Source organism: Rhinoderma darwinii, chromosome 9 (genome assembly GCF_050947455.1).
Source record: "Rhinoderma darwinii isolate aRhiDar2 chromosome 9, aRhiDar2.hap1, whole genome shotgun sequence".
Classification (NCBI taxonomy): domain Eukaryota; kingdom Metazoa; phylum Chordata; class Amphibia; order Anura; family Rhinodermatidae; genus Rhinoderma; species Rhinoderma darwinii.
Genome location: NC_134695.1, coordinates 32,721,276 through 32,745,995, shown reverse-complemented (window position 1 = coordinate 32,745,995; position 24,720 = coordinate 32,721,276). Strand labels below are relative to the sequence as shown.

The 24,720-nt window shown below is 41.9% G+C and overlaps 1 protein-coding gene across 3 annotated transcripts; it reads left to right on the top strand.

The window, feature by feature from the left end:
• Positions 1-391: 391 nt before the first annotated feature.
• Positions 392-22,717, top strand: PSKH1 (protein serine kinase H1). Of its 3 annotated transcripts, XM_075837488.1 has the most exons (4): positions 392-691; positions 11,546-11,600; positions 13,118-14,127; positions 18,758-22,717. In XM_075837488.1, exons 3-4 carry the CDS (start codon positions 13,195-13,197, stop codon positions 19,073-19,075), a joined length of 1,251 nt encoding a protein of 416 aa, XP_075693603.1. In that variant the 5' UTR covers positions 392-691; positions 11,546-11,600; positions 13,118-13,194; the 3' UTR covers positions 19,076-22,717. The 3 variants fall into 3 exon arrangements, with proteins under 3 accessions (XP_075693603.1, XP_075693605.1, XP_075693604.1); XM_075837490.1 differs by lacking the exon at positions 11,546-11,600 and having other exon boundaries at positions 13,124-14,127; XM_075837489.1 differs by lacking the exon at positions 11,546-11,600.
• The last annotated feature ends 2,003 nt before the right edge of the window (positions 22,718-24,720 follow it).

Sequence of the window (24,720 nt, the reverse complement as noted above, 5' to 3'; positions counted from 1 at the left end):
GAACGTGCACAGCTATTATAGGAACGTGACAGCTGTTATAGAAACGTGCACAGCTGTTATAGGAACGTGCACAGCTGTTATAGGAACGTGCACAGCTGTTATAGGAACGTGCACAGCTGTTATAGGAACGTGCACAGCTATTATAGGAACGTGCACAGCTGTTATAGGAACGTGCACAGCTGTTATAGAAACGTGCACAGCTGTTATAGAAACGTGACAGCTATTATAGAAACGTGCACAGCTGTTATAGAAACGTGCACAGCTATTATAGGAACGTGCACAGCTATTATAGGAACGTGCACAGCTATTATAGGAACGTGCACAGCTATTATAGAAACGCGCACAGCTGTCTCACTGCTCCCTCTCCCTCTCCCTCTCCCTCTCCCTCTCCCTCTCCCTCTCCCTCTCCCTCTCCCTCTCCGGTCACGTAGCGCTGACGCTGCTCCTCTCACTGGAGAAGTCCGTTCCCCGTGACGTCACTGGTCTTTCTTTCGCGCTCCAAGAACTTTATGGTGTTGTTGCCATGACTCCACTCAGCTCCGTGGGAGAATACCTGACGTCAGGCAACTTCCGTTTTGTGAAGATCCTCAGCGACTTCTGAGCGATCCAATGTTTATTTATCAGCTTTATGGACTTGAACATAATAAGAGTTTTGATGATGAGAGGAGCAGCTGAGAGGAGTTTGTAGAAGGTGAGGCCCGTTATACAACTTTATTAGTATACACAGCGGCGTATGTTCTACACGGCAGGGCTCTGTTTTGGATAGGGACCCGTAAAGTTCATAGCATTGTTGTAGAATATGCAGGTTATGTTCTTATTTTACCTCCGTACACCCGTATCTGCACATCCGGGGTTATTTGGCATTCAGCGTGGATACTACTTTGGGACCTTTCCTGTGGTTTTGCTGTATTGCATATATCACTTTATGTGATATAAATGAAATACTTTATCACCTGTCAACTAGAAACATGAAAGACCTTCCTCTGTTTTATTGGTAGTAGTGTCATCACCATAAACCCCCCCCCCCCCCCAACCTCCTTTACGGATCCTGTAGGGTAGAGATAGTTGGCAGGTAAGTCCCATTCTTGGGAGTAGTAAGAACAGATATTTCCTGTTCTGTAAATTCTAGAGATCCACTGTCTAAATCATGAAACTGTCCTGGCTGCTAGAGATATGACTGACCTGTGCCTGGTAAACTGTGAAGAGGCCGCAGCATTTGTCGCCACGGCCCTTCAGCTGATCGGACCCCTCCTCGATCTGATAGGCCATGAATATAAAAGTCTCGGAGGACCCCTTTAAGGGATATGCCGTAAATGTGTGATAGGTGCGGGTCCCAACTCTGAGACCCACGCCTATGTGGATAACCGTTGTCTCCCCAACCTTCGTCCAGCCAGAGTTGGCTCCTGTCCGCCACATTCAGGTGGAGAATGAATGGAGACGGGGCCGCGCATGCATGTGGCTCTCTTTTTATTACATTTTTGGGGGGTTACGGAAACCGCAGTGGGAAACCCGTTCTCCACATAGGTGCGGGTCTCAGAGGTGGGAGCGGCACTTTTATGGCATTTCCTGTGGATATGTCATAAATGTGTGACATGGGAATACCCCTTTAAAAAAGGTCCTGTCACCTCTGCTGACATGTCTGTTTTAGTACATAATTGTATTCCCTATGAAATAATAATTCTAGAGCACCCTTTCTTAGAACTCTTTCTTGTGGTGCTCCTCTGTTGTTCCTCCTTGAAATGTATGAAGAAATTGACAACTGGGTTTTACCAGTTGGTGGTGTGTCCTTATACAGATTGACACTGTCCAATAAGTGATGACAGAGAGAGAGACTGGATAGGTACACACCCCTATGACATGGGGAATGGTAACACCCAGTTGTCAATTTACTGTACAATACAGAGTTATAAGAAAAGGTGATCGAGATTAGTTAAATCATGAGGAAAGCAAATATTTACTAATAACATTCCTGTCCGGAAAGGTGACCGGTCCGCTGTAACCCTTTGCCGCTGCAGCCAGTTTTTACTTTCCTGACAGAGCCTCATTTTTAAAATCTGAGGTGGTTATAAATTTGTAGTGCTTTGTTATCCAAATGATTCTGAAGTTGGTAAAACTTGGTCGATACATTCAATGTTTATTTGTGAAAAACGCCAAAATTTGGAGAAATGTGGAAAAATTAGCATTTTTCTAAATTTATCTGCTTGTAAAGGTATGTTCATACGGAATATTTTCTGTAAATGCCCTGAAAAACGTCTGAAAAACGGGGGCTGAACGCCTCCAAACATCTGCCCATTGATTCCAATGGGAAAAACGGAGTTCCGTTCCCACAGGGCGTTTTTTACGTGGACGTTTTTAAAAACTTTGGGTAAAAAAACGCCCCTTAAAAATGAAGTCCCTTCTTGAGACGTTTTTGGAGCCGTTTTTCATTGGGTCCATAGAAAAACAGCTCCATAAATGGGCGTAAAAAATGCTTGATGCATAAAAAACAGCTGAGAATCAGAGGCTGTTTTCCCTTGAAAACAGCTCCGTATTTTACAGCAGTTTTTAGTTTATGGTGTGAACATAACCCAAGACAGATAGTAATACCAAGCAAAATAGTTACTAGTTAACATTTACGATATGACTAGTTATGTTGGTATCATCTTTTAAATGTACTTTTATTTTTCTATGACGTTACAAGGCTTATAACTTTAGCAGCAATTTTTCACATTTTCAAGAACATTTCTAAAACGTATTTTTTTTTTTTTTTAGGGACCAATTCAGTTCTGAAGTGGCTTTTATTGGGTCTATATGTCAGAAACCTTTATAAATCATTCCATTTTTAAAACTGCACCCCACAAAGTATTCAAAGTTTGTTAAACCATCAAATGTTTTTACAGGAATTAAAATAAAATGGAGATGAAATGTAGAAATTAGTTTTTGCAGATATTCAGTTTTGATACATTTTGGTTTTTTTTCTGTAACATCGGTGGTGTGTTAGCTGAGTAACGCAACTTAAAGGGGTTGTCCACTACCGGACAACTGATGACCTAACCGCAGGATAGGTCATCAGTATATGATTGGTGCGGGTCCGACACCCGACCCCGCACCAATCAGCTGCTTCGGCTTTCTGCGGGAACTGGATGTCATTGTACAGTATGCATTGTACAGAGCCGGAAGCAGTTTGGCTCCGTACGTTGCATAGCGGCCGTGCTGCAGAACTGCGGCTCTGCTCCTAATCCCTTGAATTGGAGCAGAGCTGCAGTACTGCAACTCGGCCGCTATTCCGTGACTGGAGCCATCTACTTCTGGCATGGACATCCGGTGCCTGGAGGCCACCGGAGCAGCTGATCAGTGCAGGGTCTGGGAGTAAGACACCCACAGATCATGTACTAATTACCTATCCAGTGGACAGTAGTGGACAACCCCTTTAAATTTTATTACCCAGATTCTGCTGTTTTAAAAATATTCTATATGTGGACCTAGTAAAATATAGCCTTAAATATGAAGGAGCACCTTGTTGATTTTTGGGCCTGCTTTTTATTATAATGTTTTCTTAAGCACCACTATAGGTTTGCAGAGGTATATTCAGTGCCAAAACATAAGAAACACCCTTTAAAAGACCCCATTTTGGAAACTACACCCCAAGGAATTTGTCTAGGGGTGTAGTGAACATTTTGACCCTACAGGTGTTTCATAGATTTCATTGGAATTGGGCTGGAAAAATGAAAAAAAATAAAGTAATTCCAATTGGATGTAGTTTTAGATCAAATTGTTTCATTTGCACAAGGAATACAGAAGAAAAATCTCCCAACATTTCCAATGCGTGGTCATAACCTCTGTTAGGGCACACGGCAGGGCTCAGTAGGGAAGGTGTGCCATATCACTTTAAAGCGCAGATTTTGCTGGATTGGTTTTCGGGCACCATGTAACATTTGCAGAGCACCTGAGATACCAGTACAAGGGAAACCCCTGAGAAGCGACTCTATTTGGAAAACGTCACACGTAACGGAATTGCTGCCTATTTTCTGTCCGGAAATGCGGATGGAAAATACGCACCAGAATACAGTAGCAGCATAGTGGGTGAGATTTAACAAATCTCATCCACACGCGGTGTAAAATTTCCGAGCAGAAATTGACCTGCGGTGCATAATTTTTCGGACTGCAGGATGTCAATTCCTGCTGTGGAAAGTGGACAGAATTGCTGCATTTTTCAGAGGAGATGTCACCATCTCCCAGCATTGAAAAAAACGCAGCAAAATACGCACCATTTTCTGGAGTAAAAAACGCAGGAAATGGTGCGGTTCGCAGTGGAATTTCTACTAGTTTCTGCGGAATTGCTGCAAAAATTCTCTACAGCAATTCCGTTACGTGCGGACACCCCTTAAGGAATTTAGCATTTTTTTTTTATTTTTTTTTGCTGGATTCATTAGAATTGGAAAATTAAATGTTAAATTGTTTATCATTAAGATGTTTATAAAAAATAATTTTTACTTTTTGAGATACACCTGCTCTGTATTCTCTATACAGAGCAGCTGTATCATTCGCTAAATCCTGTTCCCATCAGGTCCGTAGGACTGAAGGGTTTAGTGAAAGCAGGTCCTGTGTGTTTGTGACACGCAGGATCCACCTGTTATCGATCACATCTAAGGCCCCATGCAAACGACCGACCGTAAAATCACCCGTTATTTCGGGCCCATTCGTTTCTATGGCTGACTGACACCTTCCTGTATATAATAGAAACTTGCAGAAAAAAATAGAACGTGTCCTATTTTTTTTATTTTACGGACCGTAAATACGGCGGCCGTCTGCAGCCGTCCGTGCCTGTACTTGGGTCATAATTATGGGCGCGGTCATGTGCATAGAGCCTAAGTTCATAACTTAGATGTGATAGATTACAGGTGGATCCTGTGTGTCAGAGACACGCAGGACCCGCTTTCACTGCTGGTTTGACGGTCTTAGCGAACGATGCACCTGCTCTGTATAGAGAATACAGAGCAGCTGTATCTCAAAAAGTAAAAATAATTTTTAATAAAAACTATTTAGAAAGTTGCACCAATCACACTGACCTTTTTATGAGAAAATAAATAAAAAAAATGCCTTTCAAAGGTGTACATAGTCTTTAAGCAAGTTCTCCCGGATATGTCCATATTTGTGGACAACGGTCGCATTAACCCCTTCCCGCACCTTGCCGTTAATGCACGTCGAGATGAGCAGTAACTTCGCGCACCTCGACGTGCAGTTACGTCAGTGCTTTGACAGTTAACCGCCGAGCGGCGCTACACCGCAGCGGCGGTTAACTGTGCAGGGTGTCTGCCCTGCTTTCCCTGTTGCCGATCAACGGCTCATCGTCGCTGATTTCGGCAGTTAACCCCTTCGATGCGGCGGTCGATTCCGATCGCCACATTTAAGGAATTTAGTTGAGATCGGCAGCCCCCACGTGAAATCACGGGGGCTGGCAATGGTACCCATGGCAACCGGACGACAGAAAATGGCTTCCGGGCTGCCATGTACAGAAGCCTATGAGGACCAGCCGAAGGCTGGTCATCGTAGGCTTCCTGGCAGAGTGAATGTCACGCCACAATGACAGTTGGAATGCATTACACTACGTAGGTAGTGTAATGTATTCCAGCAGCGATCAGAGCTGCAAGTCTAAGTGTCCCCTAGTGGGACAAGTGAAGAAAGTAAAAAAAATTATAAAAATATTTTTAAAAAAGTGTAAAAATAAAAGTTATAAGTGACATAAACAAGAACTGGTTTTTTTCCTATAATAAGTCTTTTATTATAGAACACGTAAAAAAAAAAAAAGTACACATATTTGGTATCGCTGCGTTCGTAACAACCCCAACTATAATATTATTTTTCCCGCACAGTCACCAGGCCTCCCAAAATATACAATAAAAAGTGATCAAAAAGTTGCATGAACGCCAAAATGGTACCAGTACAAACTACATCCCGTCCAGCAAAAAAACAAGCCCTTACACAGCTTTCTTGACTGGAAAAGAAAAAAGTTATGGCTCTCAGAATATGGTGACACAGAAAATAATTTATTTTATAAATAAGTTCTTGTATTGCGCAAACGCTGCAAAATGTAAAAATAACGATATACATATAGTATCGCTGTAATCGTATCGACCCGCAGAATAAAATATAATGGTCATTTATAGCCCAGGGTGAACACCATAAAAAACATTGTCAGAATTGATGGTTTTTGGTCACCTGGCTTGCCGAAAAATGGAATAAAAAGTAATCAAAAAATCGCATGTACCCCAAAATGGTACCAATGAAAACTACAGATTGTCCCGCAACAATTAAGCCCTCACACCGCTCTGGTGGTGAAAAAAATAAAAAAGTTCTGGCTCCCAGAATATAGCGATGCAAAATGTGCAGTGTCCAAAAGCGGATAAGATCGGGCACCAGTGCGACACTGGCCACATATCTGCGGATAATTATTTATTTACCCCATTATTATACCCTCTTATTATGCCACTGATGTACTCTGCCCAGCCTATATGTATCCCCACATTATAAACTGAAATACCAGCAAAATGCCAGAGCTACTACCAAGCAAAATCTGCGCTCCAAAAGCCAAATGCCGCTCCCTCCCTTCTGAGCCCTACAGCGTGCCCAAACAGCCGTTTACGTCCACTGATATGGCATCGCCATACCCGGGAGAACCCGGTTAATATTTTATTTGTGGTATTTGTGGCACAAACTGGGCACAACATATAGTGCACTAAAATGGCACATAAGTCGAAAATTTTAATTTTCACTCTGCACCATCGGCTGCGCATTAAACCTTTCGCGCACCATGATTTAATAGCATGTCGTGGTGTGGGGGGTGATGTAGGAAGCGTCTCACGCACTGAGCCCGCGCCAAACACTGCGGGTGTCCGCTGTGTATTACAGCTGATACCCGAGACTAACGGACAGAAACAGCGATCGCGCTGTTACAGGAGCCTGTAAAAATCACAATATACTGCAATCATTAGTATTGCAGGGTATTCTACCAGTGATCTAACGATTTCTGGTTCAAGTCTCCTAGGGGGACTAATAAAATGTGTAAAAACAAAAGTAAATAGTTATTATTAGTGGAAAAAATTAACTAAATCTTTAAAGTCCAAAAAGAAACCCTTCTCCCATTTTTTTCTCTAAAGTAATGTAAAAAAATACACAAAATTGATATCGCTGTGTCCGTAAAAGCCCAAACTATTACAATATACAACTATTGAACTCGCACGGTGAACGCCGTGAAAAATAAAGAATTTAAAACTGCAAAATCGCTGTTTTTTGGTCACCTTGGCTCTACCAAAAAATTTAATAAAAAGTGCTAAAAAAGTTGTATGTACCAAACAATGGTACCAATAAAAAATAAGTCCACCCACTGCTCTATTGACGGAAAAATAAAAAAGTTGTGGCTCTCGGAAAGCGGAGAGGGAAAAATTAAAAAGAAAAAGCAAAACATGGATCAGTCCAGAAAGGGTTAATTACTTTCTAATGAAAAAGCATTTATGACAACATGTGGGGTATTGCCGTACTCGGGAGAAATTGCTTTACAAATGTTGGGGTGCTTTTTCTCCTTTATCCTTTGTGAAATTGAAAAAATTCAACATTTTAGTGGAAATAATGTTGATATTCATTTTCACGGCCTAATTCTAATAAATCCTGCAAAAGACTTGTGGGGTCTAAATGCCCACTATACCCCTAGATAGATTCCTTAAGTGGTGTAGTTTTCCAGATGGGGTTACTTTTGGGGGCTTCCACTGTTTTGGTCCCTCGGGGGCTTTGTAAATTCGACATGACACCCAAAAACGATTCCAGATTTGAGCTCCAAAAGCCAAATAGTGCTCCTTCCCTTCTGAGCCCCGCTGTGGGTCCAAACAGCACTTTATTACTACTGTGGGGTCAAAATGCTAACTTTAGCCCTAAAAAAAATCCTTGAGGGGTGTAGTTTCCAAAATGGGGTCACTTTTGGGGGGTTTCCACTGTGTTCATCCCTCCAGTGCATTGCAAACTTGATACGGCACTGAAAACTATTCCAGAAAAATCAGAAATCCAAAATCCAAATAGTGCTCCTTCTCTTCTGAGCCCTGCTGTGGGTCCAAACAGCAGTTTATTACCACATATGGGGTGTTGCTATAATCGGAAGAAATTGCTTTACATATGTTGGGGTGTTTTTTCTACTTTATTCCTTGTAAAAATTTCTATGTTTTTTCAGAAAAAAGTAGATTTTCATCTTCACATACTAATTCAAATAAATTTAGCAAAAAAACTGTGGGTTCAAAATGCTAACTATACCCATAGATAAATTCCTTGATGTGTGTCGTTTCCAAAATGGGGTCACTTTTGGGGGGTCTTTACTGTTTTGGCACCACAAGACCTCTTCAAACTGGACATGGTGCCTAAAATATAGTCTAAAAAAATGAGGCCCCAAAACCCTCTAGGTGCTCCTTTGCGTCTGTGGCCTGTGTTTCAGTCCATTAGCACGCTAGGGCCACATGTGGGATATTTCTAAAAACTGCAGAATCTGGGCAATAAATATTGAGTTGTATTTCTTGGGTAAAACCTTCTGTGGTACAGAAAAAAATGTATTACAACTGAATTTTGGCAAAAAAAAAATTAAATTTGTACATTTCCCCTCTATATTGCTTTAATTCCTGTGAAACGCCTAAAGGGTTAAAACACTTTGTGAATGCTGTTTTGAGGGGTACAGTTTTCAAAATGGGGTGATTGATGGGGACTTTCTAATATATAAGGCCCTCAAAGCCACTTCAGAACTGAACTGGTCCCTGAAAAAATAGTCTTTTCAAATTTTATTGAAAATATGAGAAATTGCTTGTTAAGTTCTAAGTCTTGTAACGTCCTAGAAAAATAAAAGGATGTTCATAAAAATGATGCAAACAAAAAGTAGACATAAGGGAAATATAAACTAGTAAGTATTTTGTGTGGTATTACTATCTGTTTTACAAGTAGATACATTTTAAATTTAGAAAAATGCAAATTTTTGCAAATTTTCTCTAAATCTTGGTGTTTTTTACAAATAAATATTTAATTTATCGACCAAATTTTTTCACTAACATAAAGTACAATATGTCACGAGAAAACAATGTCAGAATCACTTGGATAGGTAAAAGCATTCCTGAGTTATTACCACATAAAGTGACATGTCAGATTTGAAAAATCGGCTTCGTCCTGAAGGCCAAAGCAGGCTCAGTCCTGAATGGGTTAAGGCCTCTGCAGGCGTCATTGACACCTATAAAGACTTATGAATGCTTTGAAATCAGTTATATGTGTATTCCTACGCGTGTATTCTTGCGCATGATACCGAGTTAATTTTGAACAAGAGGATGAGTACATATGGAGTGGACCTCCTACTTTTTTTTTTTTTTTATTTATTTTTTTTAACACTCGCAAGCTAATGATGTCAATCAGGTGCAGGGACATTGAGCCAACAAGTCTTTATGTGGTCACCTGTGTGGCATCATTAGTAGCCGCCCGGCAGTCCCTCGCTTGCGGCACCCGGAACTTTCAAGGGACGCTAAAGACAGAGGACTAATCCATACACATAATGGAGAAGGAGGGAGACAAGTCTGTGGCAGAAAAGGGTTTAAAGGGAAGGTGTCATGAATTTTATTTTATTTTTTATCATATTGCTTTTAATATGATATTAACATAAATTTTATTTATTTGTGTTCTACTTTTTAGGCCTCATGCACACGACCGTAGCTGTGTGCACGGCCGTGATTTTCGGGTCGGCCGGCTGCAGACTGTCAGCCGCAGGCCGCCCGCAAATCGTGGGACATGCACATGGCCGCGGCCATTGTTTTCAATGAGCCCGGACCGCAGAACCGGGCTGTAATAAGACATGCACGTTCTTTCTGCGGTCTGGGCTCCCGGGCCGTGCACGGACCGCAAAAACTACGGTCGTGTGCACGGCCCCATAGAAAAGAATGGGGCCGCAATTCTCCCGTGGATTTTCGGGGGAATTGCGGCCGCAAAAACACGGTCGTGTGCATGAGGCCTTACTTTGTAGTTACTTTTACTTCTCTATGGGGGCTGCCATTTTTTTTCATCTCTGTATGTGTCGATTAACGACACATACGTAGATGGAATATGGCACATACAACCCCATAGAGAATGCGAACGGGAGCTGTTCCATTCTCTGCAGCGTATGCCGTCTGTGTGGGAACGGCGCATGTGTCGCTCCCACACAGACCAAAACGAAGCTCGTTTGCAGAGCGAAATCCGGCGCCATTTTCATGTGGACTGGAAGTTGCTGCCGGACAGTAAGATAACGACTTCCGGCCGCGGCTTCCGGCCATATGTTCAAGGAAGCGAAGGCGCAAGGAATAGGAGCGGAGGCGGCAGGAGCAGGTAATTTATGTTTTGTGTATGTGATGTGTATATTATGTTCGTGTTATACTGTCTGCTGAGCACTGTATCTAATCCTCCTACACTGTGCAGTCGCACGGAAAATGGCGGCACACAGTGTAGGAGGTTTGAGGATTCAAACCCCTCCTTCTCCTGGCACTAGCCAGAATAAGGGAGTGGGGATTGTGTGAGGACACGAGAGTGTGTGTCTACCCCAAATTTGCAGCATAAAGCAATGAGGTTGCTTTACCACATTGACCATGCTGCAATTTTGGGAACTGCTCCCTCTAGTGGCCAGCACATGGAAATGTTATAAATTAGAATCTAATTTCTATTTCCTGACTTGTGAAAAAATTAAAACAATGTGTAATCACTTAAATAATAATTGTTTACCTAAAAAAAATATTAAAAAATTCTAGCGACACGTTCCCTTTAAGAGGGGCCCAGTAGTATTATTTTACCCATTAATAAGACATAACTTTAATTAGATTTTAGGACACAGACAAGTTTAAAAAATGCAATATCCAGGGCCGGCCTCAGGATAGATGGGGCCCTGTGCGAAATAATCTTTCGGCGCACCACCCTCATCATTAAAAAAAATAAAAAAATGCCCCATGAAAAAATTATAATGCCCCTTTAGTGCCCCCATACAGTATAATAATAATATTTAATAATATATTAAAACCCCTTTAAGGACACAGTATTTTGTACTCTAATTGTGCCCACAGTATTATGCCCCCTGTAGTACCCCTACATAGTATAATGTCCGCTGAGTGGCCCCCACACAGTATAATGCCCCCCAGTAGATTTTGCCATACAGCCTCCCTGTAGACCGTGCCATAATGCCCCACCTCCTCCTTGTAGATCATGCCCCCAAACAAAAACAAAAATTGTACTCACCTAGGCCCCGTTCCCACGACGAACTGAGCTGTTCCAAGACGGGATCCTGTAGCCTGGTACAGAGTTTCCCAACCTTTTCGGACTCGAGGCAGCACTGGAAAAATAACATTTCCTCAGGGCATCCCTAACAAAAATTGTTTTGAGAAAGACTGAAAACAGCTAAAAAAAAGCACTACACTTGTAGGGTATATGTTTACACATTTTTTTTGGAAGGCAAAAAAAATCTGCCTCAAAATTCCTTCATTAATTGACAGCATTGTTTGACCTTTTTTTTTTGTGTTTTTTTTTTCTTAAGCCGTTGAAGCGAATGCAAAAGACGCAGGAAAAAAAGCTACAAACGGGCGACGCAGGTATTTTCTGGCTCCTATTAATTTCAATTGGAGGTCAGAAGCAGAAACCACTTGAAGACCATCAGCCCCCCACTCACAGTAAAATGACCATCAGCCCACCAATCACAGATTCCCCATGTAGGTAGCGCCCCACAGCCCCCTGGTAGGGGGCTGTATTCTCTATACAGAGCAGCTCTATCTTTCGCTAAATCCTGGTCCGTTGGACTGACGGGTTCAGTGGCAGCGGGTCCTACGTGTCTGACACGCAGGATCCACCTGTAATCTAAGATATGAACTTCGATGTGAAGGATAACAGGTGGATCCTGCGGATCAGAGACCCACTGACACTGAACCCGTCAGTCCTGCGGACCAGACGGGAACAGGATTTAACGAAAGATACAGCTGCTCTTTATAGACGTTCTTATTTTTCTGTTGATGGAGCTTTGTAAGGGCTTGTTTTTGGCGGGACCGTGTACATTTTATTATTTTTTCATATTTTTCCAATAATAAGAGTTATTATGGGAAAAAAAGCTAATTTTGTTAAATTATTTTTTTTTTAGTCCCACTAGGAGACTTGAAGGCCTCAACCATCGTCACTCTGAAATTGCGTTGACCGATAGATATTTCGGCATCTAAGTAGTTTGAAGCCTATCGACCGCGACATCTAAGCGGTTAATCAGCTGGGATCGGAGCTAGTAATATACTGCTTACACCCGTTGGTAATGACGTGGGCTCACTTAATATACTCTCCTTTGTTAAAGAGAGTATACTTTGCACTATACTTTTTTTGTGGAATCCCCTGGGTGGAATAGCGTACTCTACTACGCTATTCCATCTTTTTAAAACCGAAAAGGTATACTAACATGTGCCAGCCCGACGTAGGTCAAACGGACACACTTTTGTCCTGTGTCCCTATGGACACATTTAGCGTGTGTGTTTGTAGAGCAAAAACATGATGTGAACAGGGCCGTAGATAGTTTTGATCAATCAGGCACAGTACGTATACATTTAGAATCATTTACAGAAATCGAGGAACGGTAAAAAGAATTATGTTAGAAGGAAGCAAAATATGTAGGTCCCTCTCCCAATTGAGTATACAAGTCGGGGGTGAAGAGCCCACCGGGGAAATCAAAATGCCATAGGTGGCAGAAAGAGAGTGGCGTCGCCAGACACAAATTCAAAGGGAGTCAGTGTGGTAAGGTAAAGATATCAAAAAGTGTCGCAGTTGAGCAATTTGCCACGGCGTAAGTATGAGGTTTCCGTCACCGTCCGTAAAGTCTGAGTAGACAACCAGTTCCCTTCCTGTACAAAATGTTGCAAAAACGGAGACAACCGATTCACAAGAATTTTAGAAAAGAGCTTGAGAAGTAACATTTAGCAATGAAATGCGCCTATCCGTTCAACAAATTCTAATTCTGTCCCTACGTATTGTGAGGGTTTGTAGTTCTCATAGAAATATTATTGTACTTAGAGAAACACGAGCATTTCTGGCATGAAGTTCTCTTACAAATACCTCTTTTCATTTATTTTTTTCCAAGGTGCAGTTGATGCAAGTACATCAGTTCATTTATATTTTCATACACAATGCCACATGGAAGACTGAGTTTTTCCCGTGATGGGCTGTGGGACAAGCAAAGTGCTTCCTGAACCGCCAAAGAACAACCAGCTGGATTTAGTAAAAAAAGTGGAACCTTACCTAGCCCTAAAGAATGACCAGTACAAGCATTTTATTACAGACCACGGACTAATAGACACTAAAGGAGGTTCCCCGGCTCCTCCCTACGCTAATGGCTACCCACACAGTCATGCTGAAACTGCTGATCCTCGGAGACATAAAGTAGCTAAGTACAGAGCTAAATTTGATCCACGAGTAACTGCAAAATATGACATTAAGGCCCTTATTGGTCGAGGAAGCTTCAGCCGTGTCGTAAGGGTGGAACACAAGGCCTCTAAGCAGCCATATGCTATTAAAATGATTGAAACGAAATACAGAGAAGGTAGGGAGGTGTGCGAATCTGAACTTAGTGTCCTCAGGAGAGTCCGACATACTAATATCATCCAGCTAATTGAAGTGTTTGAGACACAGGAAAGAGTGTATATGGTAATGGAATTAGCTACGGGTGGAGAACTTTTTGACCGAATAATTGCAAAGGGTTCTTTTACGGAGAGGGATGCAACTCATGTACTACAAATGGTCTTAGAAGGGGTGAAATATTTGCATACTCTTGGCATTACACACAGAGACCTAAAACCAGAAAATCTTCTCTATTATCACCCAGGAACAGACTCCAAAATTATGATTACAGATTTTGGTCTTGCAAGTGCCCGAAAAAAAGGGGACGATTGCTTAATGAAGACCACCTGTGGTACGCCAGAATACATTGCTCCTGAAATTCTTGTAAGGAAACCTTACACAAACTCTGTGGACATGTGGGCACTTGGAGTCATATCTTATATTCTTTTGAGTGGCACTATGCCATTTGAGGATGATAATAGAACACGTCTTTACCGCCAAATTTTAAAGGGAAAATACAGCTACTCTGGAGAGGTATGTATTATATTGTTTATATTTATTGAAATAAAAAAACATATAACATTATTATCCACAATAAGGGGGTGTGATTCTGCCGCAAAATTCTGTTTCCCGTTCATTTCAATGGGAGCCAGACGCTTCTGTTTCCCGCTATCTGATTATTTTTTTTTCAGCTAGCGGGAAAAAGAAGTGTCTTGCCCAATGTTCGGGCAGATTCCACCCAAACCTCCCATTGAAGTGAATGGGAGGAGGAATCTCTCTGCCGATGGCAGGAATAATTCCGTGGCGGACTTGGCGGCCAAACCTGTCAAGCGAAATCCGCTATGTGAACTGGCCCTTACGTAAGAACAAACGGCAATACATCCACAATAGGACAGTTGATGGCATATTAGTGGCTACCAGCTGCTTTTTGTTTCCTGTCACTTTGTCAAAACCCTCTTGGAGGAATAAACCAATGTTAAGTTGACCAACACAGGGTGAGCGCCGTTTGTTTTGAATTCTCTTTACCGCTTGTTAATCCAAAATTGGCACTTCCTCTGCAGACCCGTCCATTAGCTCCGATAGCTAAGTTCCTGTTTCCGGTTATCGGAGTGTACGGTTACGTCACAAATGACGTAACTGTACCACGTGTTTCCACATCTGTTTAGCCACGTCTGGGCGGTCCGCAATTAACTCTGCAGGGCCGTTCCAGAACGTCCTGCAGAGTTAGCAGGTTTGCCGTTCCACAGCGGCATTTAGCTCCGTGATACAGCTGTCTCTAGACCACATTGACTTTCATTACTTGCGGTGTAGGCAATGGGAGATAGCGATCTTTGATCGGACAACCTGTGTTGTGGCCAAAGTCACCATGTAACACATGGAGTACAAAACTCATCTGCATGCTGCAGACAATTTACACGGCAGATTTTCAAATCTTTGATATTTCGTTAAATTAATACCTTAGGGTCTACTTTCCATAAAATTATAATTTTTGGGGTGTCAAAGGGGTTTTTCCAGTCCACAAAAATGTATGGCCTATCCTCAGGATAAGCCATCAATATTTGATCAGTGGTGGCCCATCTCCCCGCAGCGCCGACGATTAGCTGTTTTGAAGGGGCCGCGATGTTCGTACGATCGTCGCTTCCCCTTCATTTCCTTTACTGCTCACACTGTGAATCACGGACACACTTGAATGGGAGAAAGCTGTAATACTGTGAACCGCCGTTACAAGTGTGTCCGCGATTTACAGTGTGAGCAGTAAAGGAAATGGAGGGGAAGCAGCGCTCATACGAGCACTGTGGCCCCTTCAAAACAGCTGATCGACGGTAGTGCCGGGTGTCGGACCCTGACAGATCAGACAGATATTGATGTCCTATCCTGAGGAAACCATGTCGGAAAACGGCTCCTATTGATTTCAATGGGAGGTGGAGGCGTTTTTACCGGTTTTACCGTTCACGGGAAAAAGAAGCGGCATACCCTATCTTCGGGCATTTACGTCTCTGACCCCCCCATTGACATCAATGGGAGGCAGAGAAAGTGTTTTTTGCTGTGTTTTTGCCAGCAGCGCTCAATGGCCACGGGCAAAAACTCTGCGAAAAATGAGGCAAACAGCGTGCAGGCAGATCAAAATCTGTCTCGGAATTCCAGACAGAATTTTGAAGCAGAATTTTCTGCCTGCAAAAAACTCAGTGTGAACAGGGCCAATACAGGATCTCTTGGAACAGATCCAGCAGCGGGTGAAGAAAATGTGCTGACTGGATTGTGTGTACCAAGATGTCTGACATAGGTGGAGTGGGCAGACTTACATTTATCAGGCTGTGAAAGGGGCGGGGGCGGGGGAGATAAGTGCCTGTACTTAGATCAGGGATAGATGGAGGCACAAAGGATAATGATGATTATTAGTGTGTGTGACAGTGCGCAGGGAGGGAGCTGCCTGGAATTAGAGCAGGGAATGACCTGTGAACATAGAGGGGCGTGGCAGTATGCAAATAGCTGAGATGCTTTGGAGGAAGGGGGGGGGATGCAACTGTCTCCTCAGATGCAGCAGAGGATCATGGGTTACAAGACAGGAAACAGACAGTAAGGGATGTAAACATGACCATGGAGATCAAACAGAAACTGGTTAGAAGTTTAATAGGGGGTATTAGGAAAGGCAAATCAAGGCTGGGGGACATTTTTTTTTTCCCCTGGACAACCCCTTTAAGGACACGGACAGTTTTTTCATTTTTCCTCCATGTCTTCCAAAAGCCATAACTTTTTGGTATTTTTTTTCTTCGACATAGCCGTATGAGGGCTTGTTTTTTTTGTGGAACAAGTTGTAGTATTTCATGGCACCATTTATTGTACCATGTAATGTACTGGGAAACTGCAAAAAAAAATATTTGTGGGGTAAAATGGGCAAAAAAACTGCGATGATGCCATTTTTTGGGGGGTTTCGTTTTTATGGCATCCATTAGGCGGTAAAAATTACCGGTTCACTTTATTCTATGGGTTGACACAACTATGGTGATACCAAATGTATATCTTTTTTATGTTTTACCATTTTTATTTAAAAAAATTATTTGTGTCGCCACATTATGAAAGTCATTATTTTTTTATTTTTCCATTGATTGAGCGATGGGCTTATTTTTAGATTGGTACCATTTTGTGACTTTTTGATCACTTTTTACAAAATTTTTTGGGGGAGCCAAGGTGACAAAAAAAACAGCAATTTTCACCGAGCGGGTTAAATAACGTTACATATTGTAATAGTTCAGACTTTTATAGAGGCGGCGAAACCAGTTATGTTAACTTTTAAAAAAAATAAATGAACATTACTATAGGGAAAAAAGGAAAAGTTTTTTTTTTGATTTTTAAATGTTTTACTTTTTTTATTATTTGTCCCCCTAGGGGACTTGAACCAGTGATCGTTGGATTGCTTACATAATATAATGCAATACTAATGTATTGCAGTATATCGGGTTTCTAACCGCCTCCTTTTAAGCCTTCGGCACCGCGCGATGTCCCATTGGAGGGGCCCGCCCCCTTATTCTAACGCTTTAGAATGCCGTGGTCACGATTGACCAAGGGATCTAAGGGGTTAAATAGGCAGAATCAAAGTGATCTTCCGCCCATTGCAGTGAGGTGTCTGCTGCATTACACAGCCGTCACCTGCTAAGTATGGAGCGAGCTCAGCTCGTGAGCCTGCTCCATACTTCCTCCTTAACAGCTGTCACCTATACGTACGTGGCATATCGTTAAGGGGTTAAAGCAGATCAGTCCGCAGAATAGTAACAGGTCACAGGTCCGTTCTCTCATTAGGCAAAGTGACACAAAAAAAATATTGTGCCTTTTAGCTAATAGGCGGTCTCAAAGAATACACCAGACTCATTGTCATGAGTCTGGTGTATTAATGTGAGGAGCACTCCCCCTTTCCTCCCCCTGACCCTTTCAGTGGTGATTGACGGCTGGCTCCTGTTTAACTACACAGACAGCAGTTCGTCTATGACTAGAGGGGAATCAGACCAAATGTAGAAGTTGGTGGTACAGTTGCTATGGGCAACAACAAATGTAAATACTCTAAATGTACTGAGAAGAGTATAACGGAGAGATGAGGAACAGAAGTGTAATCAGGCAGTCCGCAATGGGAATAGGTAGATATAGATATGCGGTGAGACATAAGAGTGGTTGGGAAGCCAAAGTCTGAAGATGGAGCTCGAACAGAGCCAAGTATGCTGTACCGTTGGGAATAGTCGGAAGATGGTAGCCAGACAATAATAATGATCTTGCAGAGTCTGATATGCCGTACTCTACGGGATGAGGCAGAAGAGAAACCAAGCAATCCAGGTCAATATCAGAAGTTGAGGATGGTAATAGCAGAGGACCAGCAATCCCCAACATAGCTGGTTCTGCTCTCATTTGAGAAGTTGTATCCAGTCCAGGCTGTGTCAGAGCATTCTTTGATGATCACAATGAATCTTTCTTAGGTTGAATTCACACATTGCATATTTGTTGCATGTTTTGGTTCCGATTTTTGATCTAAAACCAGGGATAGATCTAGGAGGAAGGAGTATATGTTCCTCCTTTATATTTCCCATTCCTTGTGAAACCACTTCTGACTTTGGCTCAAAAATCTGCAACGTATATGTGTAAATCCAGCCTAAGGCCACTTTCACACGGCAATATTGTGGTCAGTATTTTGCATCTGTATTTGGAGGCCAAAGCCAGGAGTGGGTCCAAAACACAGAAGAAGTACAAATCTTTCCATTATAGTTTTTCTCAGTATTTGGAAGTCAATACTAGAAGTGGGACCTACACAGAGGGTTGCAGCAGTATTTTTCTGATACAGAAGAAGCTCCTAATTCTGACTGTCTGTAACCACCCCTAGAGGTAGTTACTGCAGATTTACCTTCTTTTTAGATTAGCGGGAACTGTATGCTGTAAGCGCCCCCTAATGGAGGCTGCTGGCAGCCCGAATTTTATCATTTAAGTCCATGGATGTGTGAAGAAGCAGGGGATTTGGAACTTTGTAGAGTTACGACTCCGATCAGAACATATTATGAATGTAAATCTAGCCTAGAATTTTTGACCTTTACATGAAATGATGTTGATAGTTGGAGGTACACTTCAATAACTGTTGCAGTGTCTGTGAAACGTATACTTAAACTATTCTATTTTCAATCCGCAGCCATGGCCAAGTGTTTCAAACTTAGCAAAAGACTTTATTGACCGTCTACTTATGGTGGAGCCATCTGAGAGAATGACTGCAACACAGGCTCTTAAACATCCCTGGGTAGTAAGCATGGCTGCATCCTCGTCTATGAAAAATCTGCACAGGTCCATCTCTCAAAACTTACTCAAGCGAGCATCATCTCGCTGTCAGAGTACGAAGTCTGCACAGTCTGTTCGTTCCAGTCGCTCCACAAAGTCAACAAAATCAAGGCGTGTGAGGGAACGAGAATTGCGCGAACTCAATTTGCGCTACCAGCAACACTACTATGGATGAGCACATTGCACAAAAGTTATAGTGATTGAAATTGCCAGTGCCTTTTTTTTGGGGGGGGACCAAACGTTCTTTAAAGCGAATCAGTATATTTCTGGATATTACATCAGGGCTGTGAAAGAAAATTTAGAATTAACAAGCAAATCACATCTATAATGATACTTGGACACTGAAAACCCAGGAAAATATGACCTTCCAAAGTTAGGTTTCTGCAGTAATTATTATGGTCGTTTGGCTACCGTGTTCTTGTTCCTCTCTAAAGCATTGTGTAATGAACATGTAAGCACGTGGCTGGACATTTTAAGTTCACATAGGCACTTTCTTTTGAATATTTAAATTAAATATTGTCCGGATATTCCTAGTATTCCTCCAGGATTTTTAATCGGATCAGTGGCCAAATGTGGTCATATTTAGTAGATGACACAGTCGAAGGGTGGTGAACACGTATCACTTCTACAAGCTCGTACAGTTGATTTGGTGAAAAGGAGAGAAATGTCAATCCTCTGACAGGGATTCTAACAAATGCATAACAGACATTTCAATAAAGTTTATTTTTGTAACAATTTGTGAAATCGACCAAAGAAAAATGTTGTATAATCTAAAAATGAATAAAATGTCTGCAGACTTCATTAAGTGGCAGGCATTGTCTTAGAGGGGTTGTCCAATATTAGAAAAACATGTCCGCTTCCTTCCAAAAACGGTGCCACGCCTGTCCACAGGTTGTGTGTGGTATTACTGTGTGTGGGAGAAATTGGCTATGTATTTTTAATCCTGGAAAACCCATTTAAGGCATTGTGATTTGAAAGTTTCATTTGGAAACCTGCTTTTTCTAAAAAAAAACAAAACCCACCATTAACATACTTGTGTATTTTGTGTTTCTGTTGTTGCAAAATTCTGTCTGGATCCTCAACTTAAAATGCCTTAATTGACTTTGCAAAGTGAATCCCCCGGTCTCTTCCTTGAAGTGATCTTCAAAGGCTATGTAACCCTAGTACGGATCACATGTAAGTTCATGACGCCCCGCAGACTGATGGTTTCGGCTTACAGCAGCGCTATGCAACTTCTATGTACAGTGCATACCTAGAGGCTGCATCGCAATAAGTAAAACTATTTTTTTTTTTTTAATAAAAGCAAATTAGAAATTTAACTTTAAAGGGGTATACCCATCTTAGATATGGCGTAAATGTCTGATAGATGTGGGACCTACATTGAGAACAGATGTAATCCGACGCCCGTCTTGCCCAATGCGGCAGCCGCTGACCACAGATTCCAGGCGTGGACTAGTGAATAGAGGACCGCACATACACGCAGCTCTGACTTCTTTCTGTTCAATGGGAGTTATCGAAACAGGCAAGCAGCCTCTCTCCACTAGTCCCTGCCTAAAATCTGCAGCCAGCAGCCGCCACATCGGTATAGATGCGGGTCTCAGAGCTAGTACCCACATATATCAGACATTTATGGCTAAGATGCAAATAAGACTTTAAGCTTAAAACAAAAAGCATTTAATAATACATAGACAAAATAGACGAGGAGACAGCACTTCCAACATATGTCAGCTTTTTAATCACCCGTGCGACGTTTCAGTCCAAGAGGACCTTTCTCAAGCATATGCACACAGGAACCAAAGAATCTTGCTCAGGTGAGGTGTGTACCTCCTACGCAGGTTTAAATAATCAAGGGTGCTCGGCCATAGGCCACCAACCAACTGATGTGGGCCAGGCTCCTTTAAAAAGTTGTACAGCGATTACTCTCAGCGCTATGGAGATCCTGGCAGTGGTGAGATAGTGAAAGGGATGTCCGCCACGGAGGTAAGGGCACAGGTTTGTGGCCCCTTGTTATTGGCCAATTTTGTGTTAATAATTTATTCTGGGCTGTCTAACCTGAGTCTTCCTACCCTTAGTGATACATTTTCTATACTTTTTCTATGACTGTCTGATAATCCAGAACATTTGATAATCCAGCATCCATCGTGTTAATGACAGATACAGAAACTATATAGGAATATAGTTTTGTGAAAAATATTCAGCATAACTTTTTGAATTTATTGACTTGAATCCCTGCTCCCTCTGCTTTTATGAGTCTAGTGCACAATCCTTTTTAGTAATTGGCCGCTATGTCTGTGTGCACACAGGAAAGCCTGTCAATAAGTGAGACCGCTTGCTGGACTCTTAAACCCAAAGCGTGCAGGTATTTAATTCAACAAATGTAAAATTATGCTGAATATTTTCAAAGAAAACGATATCACAATCTGCTTCTCTATAAATTGCTGCCCGCTGATAGCACAACATGTACCACGTGACATGATTTTGGAAAACGAACAATCTCTTTTAAAGCGACCCTCTAGCCCAAAAATTCAACGTACATTGCAAATGGTTAGTCAACTTACCTGCGGCCCCGCTCCTGATTGATCCAGCCTCCGTTCCTGCCTTCCGCCCCCTGCTTTTTGGTATCCAAAATGGTCGCAGCTGTCTAATTTTAGCTAGAAGGCCACTTTAAATTACTTCAGGAACAGAGGGTTTGTTTGTATCCTGTAAGCATGGAAACACAGATCTATGCACAAAATGTTAGGATTTGTTCCCCAAAAAATGTTAAATCCCTGAAAAGTGCTTTTAACTAATCAAAATCTCATTAATAATGCCCGGTTCACACCTCCGTCAGCGTTTCCATTGTTTAACTCAGTGACAGGAAAATACTGGAAGCGCCGGTTCCATTTTGCAACGGACACCATCAGCTCTCGACGGTACCCATTGACTTTAGTTGATTCTGTTGGGTTTCCGTCAGGGTGTCCGTGGTTTTACTGGAAACAATAGCGCAGCATGCTTCGCTATTTCCGGTACTTTTGGTCGGATCTGTGATGGAGGCATCTAACAGAGCCTCCAACGCAGATGTGAGCAGGCCCTGACTATCACTGCAAAGCAGCAAGGCCTTCATATATCAAGGTATTTATTTCATAAATTGAAAATGTATTGAAATAGGGCCTGTTCAGATCCGCATCGGGCTTCCATTTAGCTTTCCGTTCATCTGAACGGAAAGACAAATGGAAAGTATTTTTTCAATTTGCATTACATGGGATTTCAATGGTATTTTTTGTTTCCGTTTGTGAAAAGAAACAGAAAGTGGAACAAAGGCAAACTGAAGCAAACTTTGAACAAAAAAATATCATTGAAATCAATGGTAATTCAAACGGAAACGATACTTTCCATTTGTCTTTCCGTCCGTCTGTTCCACTGACGGAACATGTGAACGGAAAGCCAAACCGAAGACAGCGCTGATGTGAACATAAAGAAAATCTACAGGAAAACATAGTAGGCAATAATGTTATCTGCTAGATGAATAAACAGTGGAGTTAACTCTGTTCTTTATTGTCAGTTTTATGAAATGTGAAAATATGAAACTATTTATAAATTATACCACTTCTTTGTTATCTTTTTATAATCTTTTCTAATTGTAATACATTTTTAATAATTTAGATGATGTGTTGCAAAATGATCTCTGTATAGAAGCAAATTTTGCATGTATTAAAGAAAACACTTTTTGTATATCGTTCTGTTTATTGCATAACGTTAAATGAATGCCAACATGTATTTTTTATTTTAACTTTGTTATAGCATTTAACCTGCATTTGGCCCAATATTTGGTAAATTGTAATAGAAAAAAACTAAAATTTTATTGGATAGTCATTTCTGTGTTACACACAATAAAGGTCATTTACACAGAACTAAAAGGTACTGCGTGCATCCTTATTTGTGCAGATATGTGCCTCATTGTCCTCCTCCTTGGCGACACTACTATACGTGCATTTTATAAGCTTGAGAGTCAAGCCTGGATTGGCTTGATGGGCACTTCTTGCGTACCATACGGTCAAGCTGCTCCCACAACAGCTCTATGGGGTTGAGATCTGGTGACTGCGCTGGTCACTCCATTACAGATAGAATACCAGCTGCCTGCTTCTTCCCTAAAATAGTTCTTGCATCATTTGGAGGTGTGCTTTGGGTCATTGTCCTGTTGTAGGATGAAATTGGCTCCAATCAAGCGCTGTCCACAGGGTATGGCATGGCATGCAAAATGGAGTGATAGCCTTCTATATTCAAAATCCCTTTTACCGTGTACAAATCTCCCACTTTATCAGCACCAAAGCAACCCCAGACCATCACATTACCTCCACCATGCTTGACAGATGGCGTCAGGCACTCTTCCAGCATCTTTTCAGTTGTTCTGCATCTCACAAATGTTCTTCTGTGTGATCCAAACACCTCAAACTTCGATTCGTCTGTCCATAACACTTTTTTCCAATCTTTCTCTGTCCAATGTCTGTGTGCTTTTGCCAATATTAATCTTTTCCTTTTATTAGCCAGTCTCAGATATGGCTTTTTCTTTGCCACTCTGCCCTGAATGCCATCATCCCGGAGTCGCCTCTTCACTGTAGATGTTGACACTGGCGTTTTGCGGGTACTATTTAATGAAGCTGCCAGTTGAGGACCTGTGAGGCATCTATTTCTCAAACTAGAGACTCTAATGTACTTGTCTTGTTGCTCAGTTGTGCAGCGGGGCCTCCCACTTCCCTTTCTACTCTGGTTAGAGCCTGTGTGTGCTGTCCTCTGAAGGGAGTAGTACACACCGTTGTAGGAAATCTTCAGTTTCTTGGCAATTTCTTGCATGGAATAGCCTTCATTTCTAAGAACAAGAATGGACTGTCGAGTTTCACATGAAAGCTCTCTTTTTCTAGCCATTTTGAGAGTTTAATCGAACCCACAAATGTAATGCTCCAGATTCTCAACTAGCTCAAAGGAAGGTCAGTTTTATAGTCCTCTAAACAGCAAAACTGTTTACAGCGGTGCTAACAATTGCACAAGGGTTTTCAAGTGTTTTCTAATCATCCATTAGCCTTCTAAAACAGTTAGCAAACACAATGTACCATTAGAACGCTGGAGTGATGGTTGCTGGAAATGGGCCTCTATACACCTATGTAGATATTGCATTAAAAACCAGACGTTTGCAGCTAGAATAGTCATTTAGCACATTAACAATGTATAGAGTGTATTTCTGATTAATTTAATGTTATCTTCATTGAAAAAAACTGCTTTTCTTTCAAAAATAAGGAAATTTCTAAGTGACCTTAAACTTTTGAACGGCAGTGTATGGTATCGCCATAATTACACTGACCCGCAGAATATATTAAATATGTCATTTATAGTGCACGGTGAATGGCATAAAAAAAAAATTTGAATAAAAAGTGATTTCAAACTTGCATGTACACCAAAATAGTACCGATAAAAACTAGATTGCCCTGCAAAAAATAAGCCCTTACACCGCTCCGTCATGAAAAAAAAAGTTATGGCGACACAAAATGTACAGAGTGTGTTCCAAAAGGGGGATAAGGTCGGGCACAATCAGTGCGACACTGGCTACAGATCTGTGAAATATTTGTCTACCCCATTATTATACCCGCTTATTATTCCCTGATGTACTCCGCACAGCTTACATATGCCAGGGCGTAGCTAGGCGGGGGCTGGCGGGGCATGTGCCCCGGGCACAACTAGTTGGTAGGGAAGGGGGGCGCCGCAGAGCAGCTGATCACTGCTATTAGGAGCCCTGTATGTCGGACACCCGCAGCACCGATCAGCGTTAGAAAGAGCCAGTAGTTCATG

Bases quoted from the DNA above. Each gene is read 5' to 3' on its own strand.
- PSKH1 (XM_075837490.1), top strand. From the start codon at position 13,195: ATGGGCTGTGGGACAAGCAAAGTGCTTCCTGAACCGCCAAAGAACAAC. The intron at 14,128-18,757 runs GTATGTATTATA...TTCAATCCGCAG, and splicing joins AATACAGCTACTCTGGAGAG to CCATGGCCAAGTGTTTCAAA.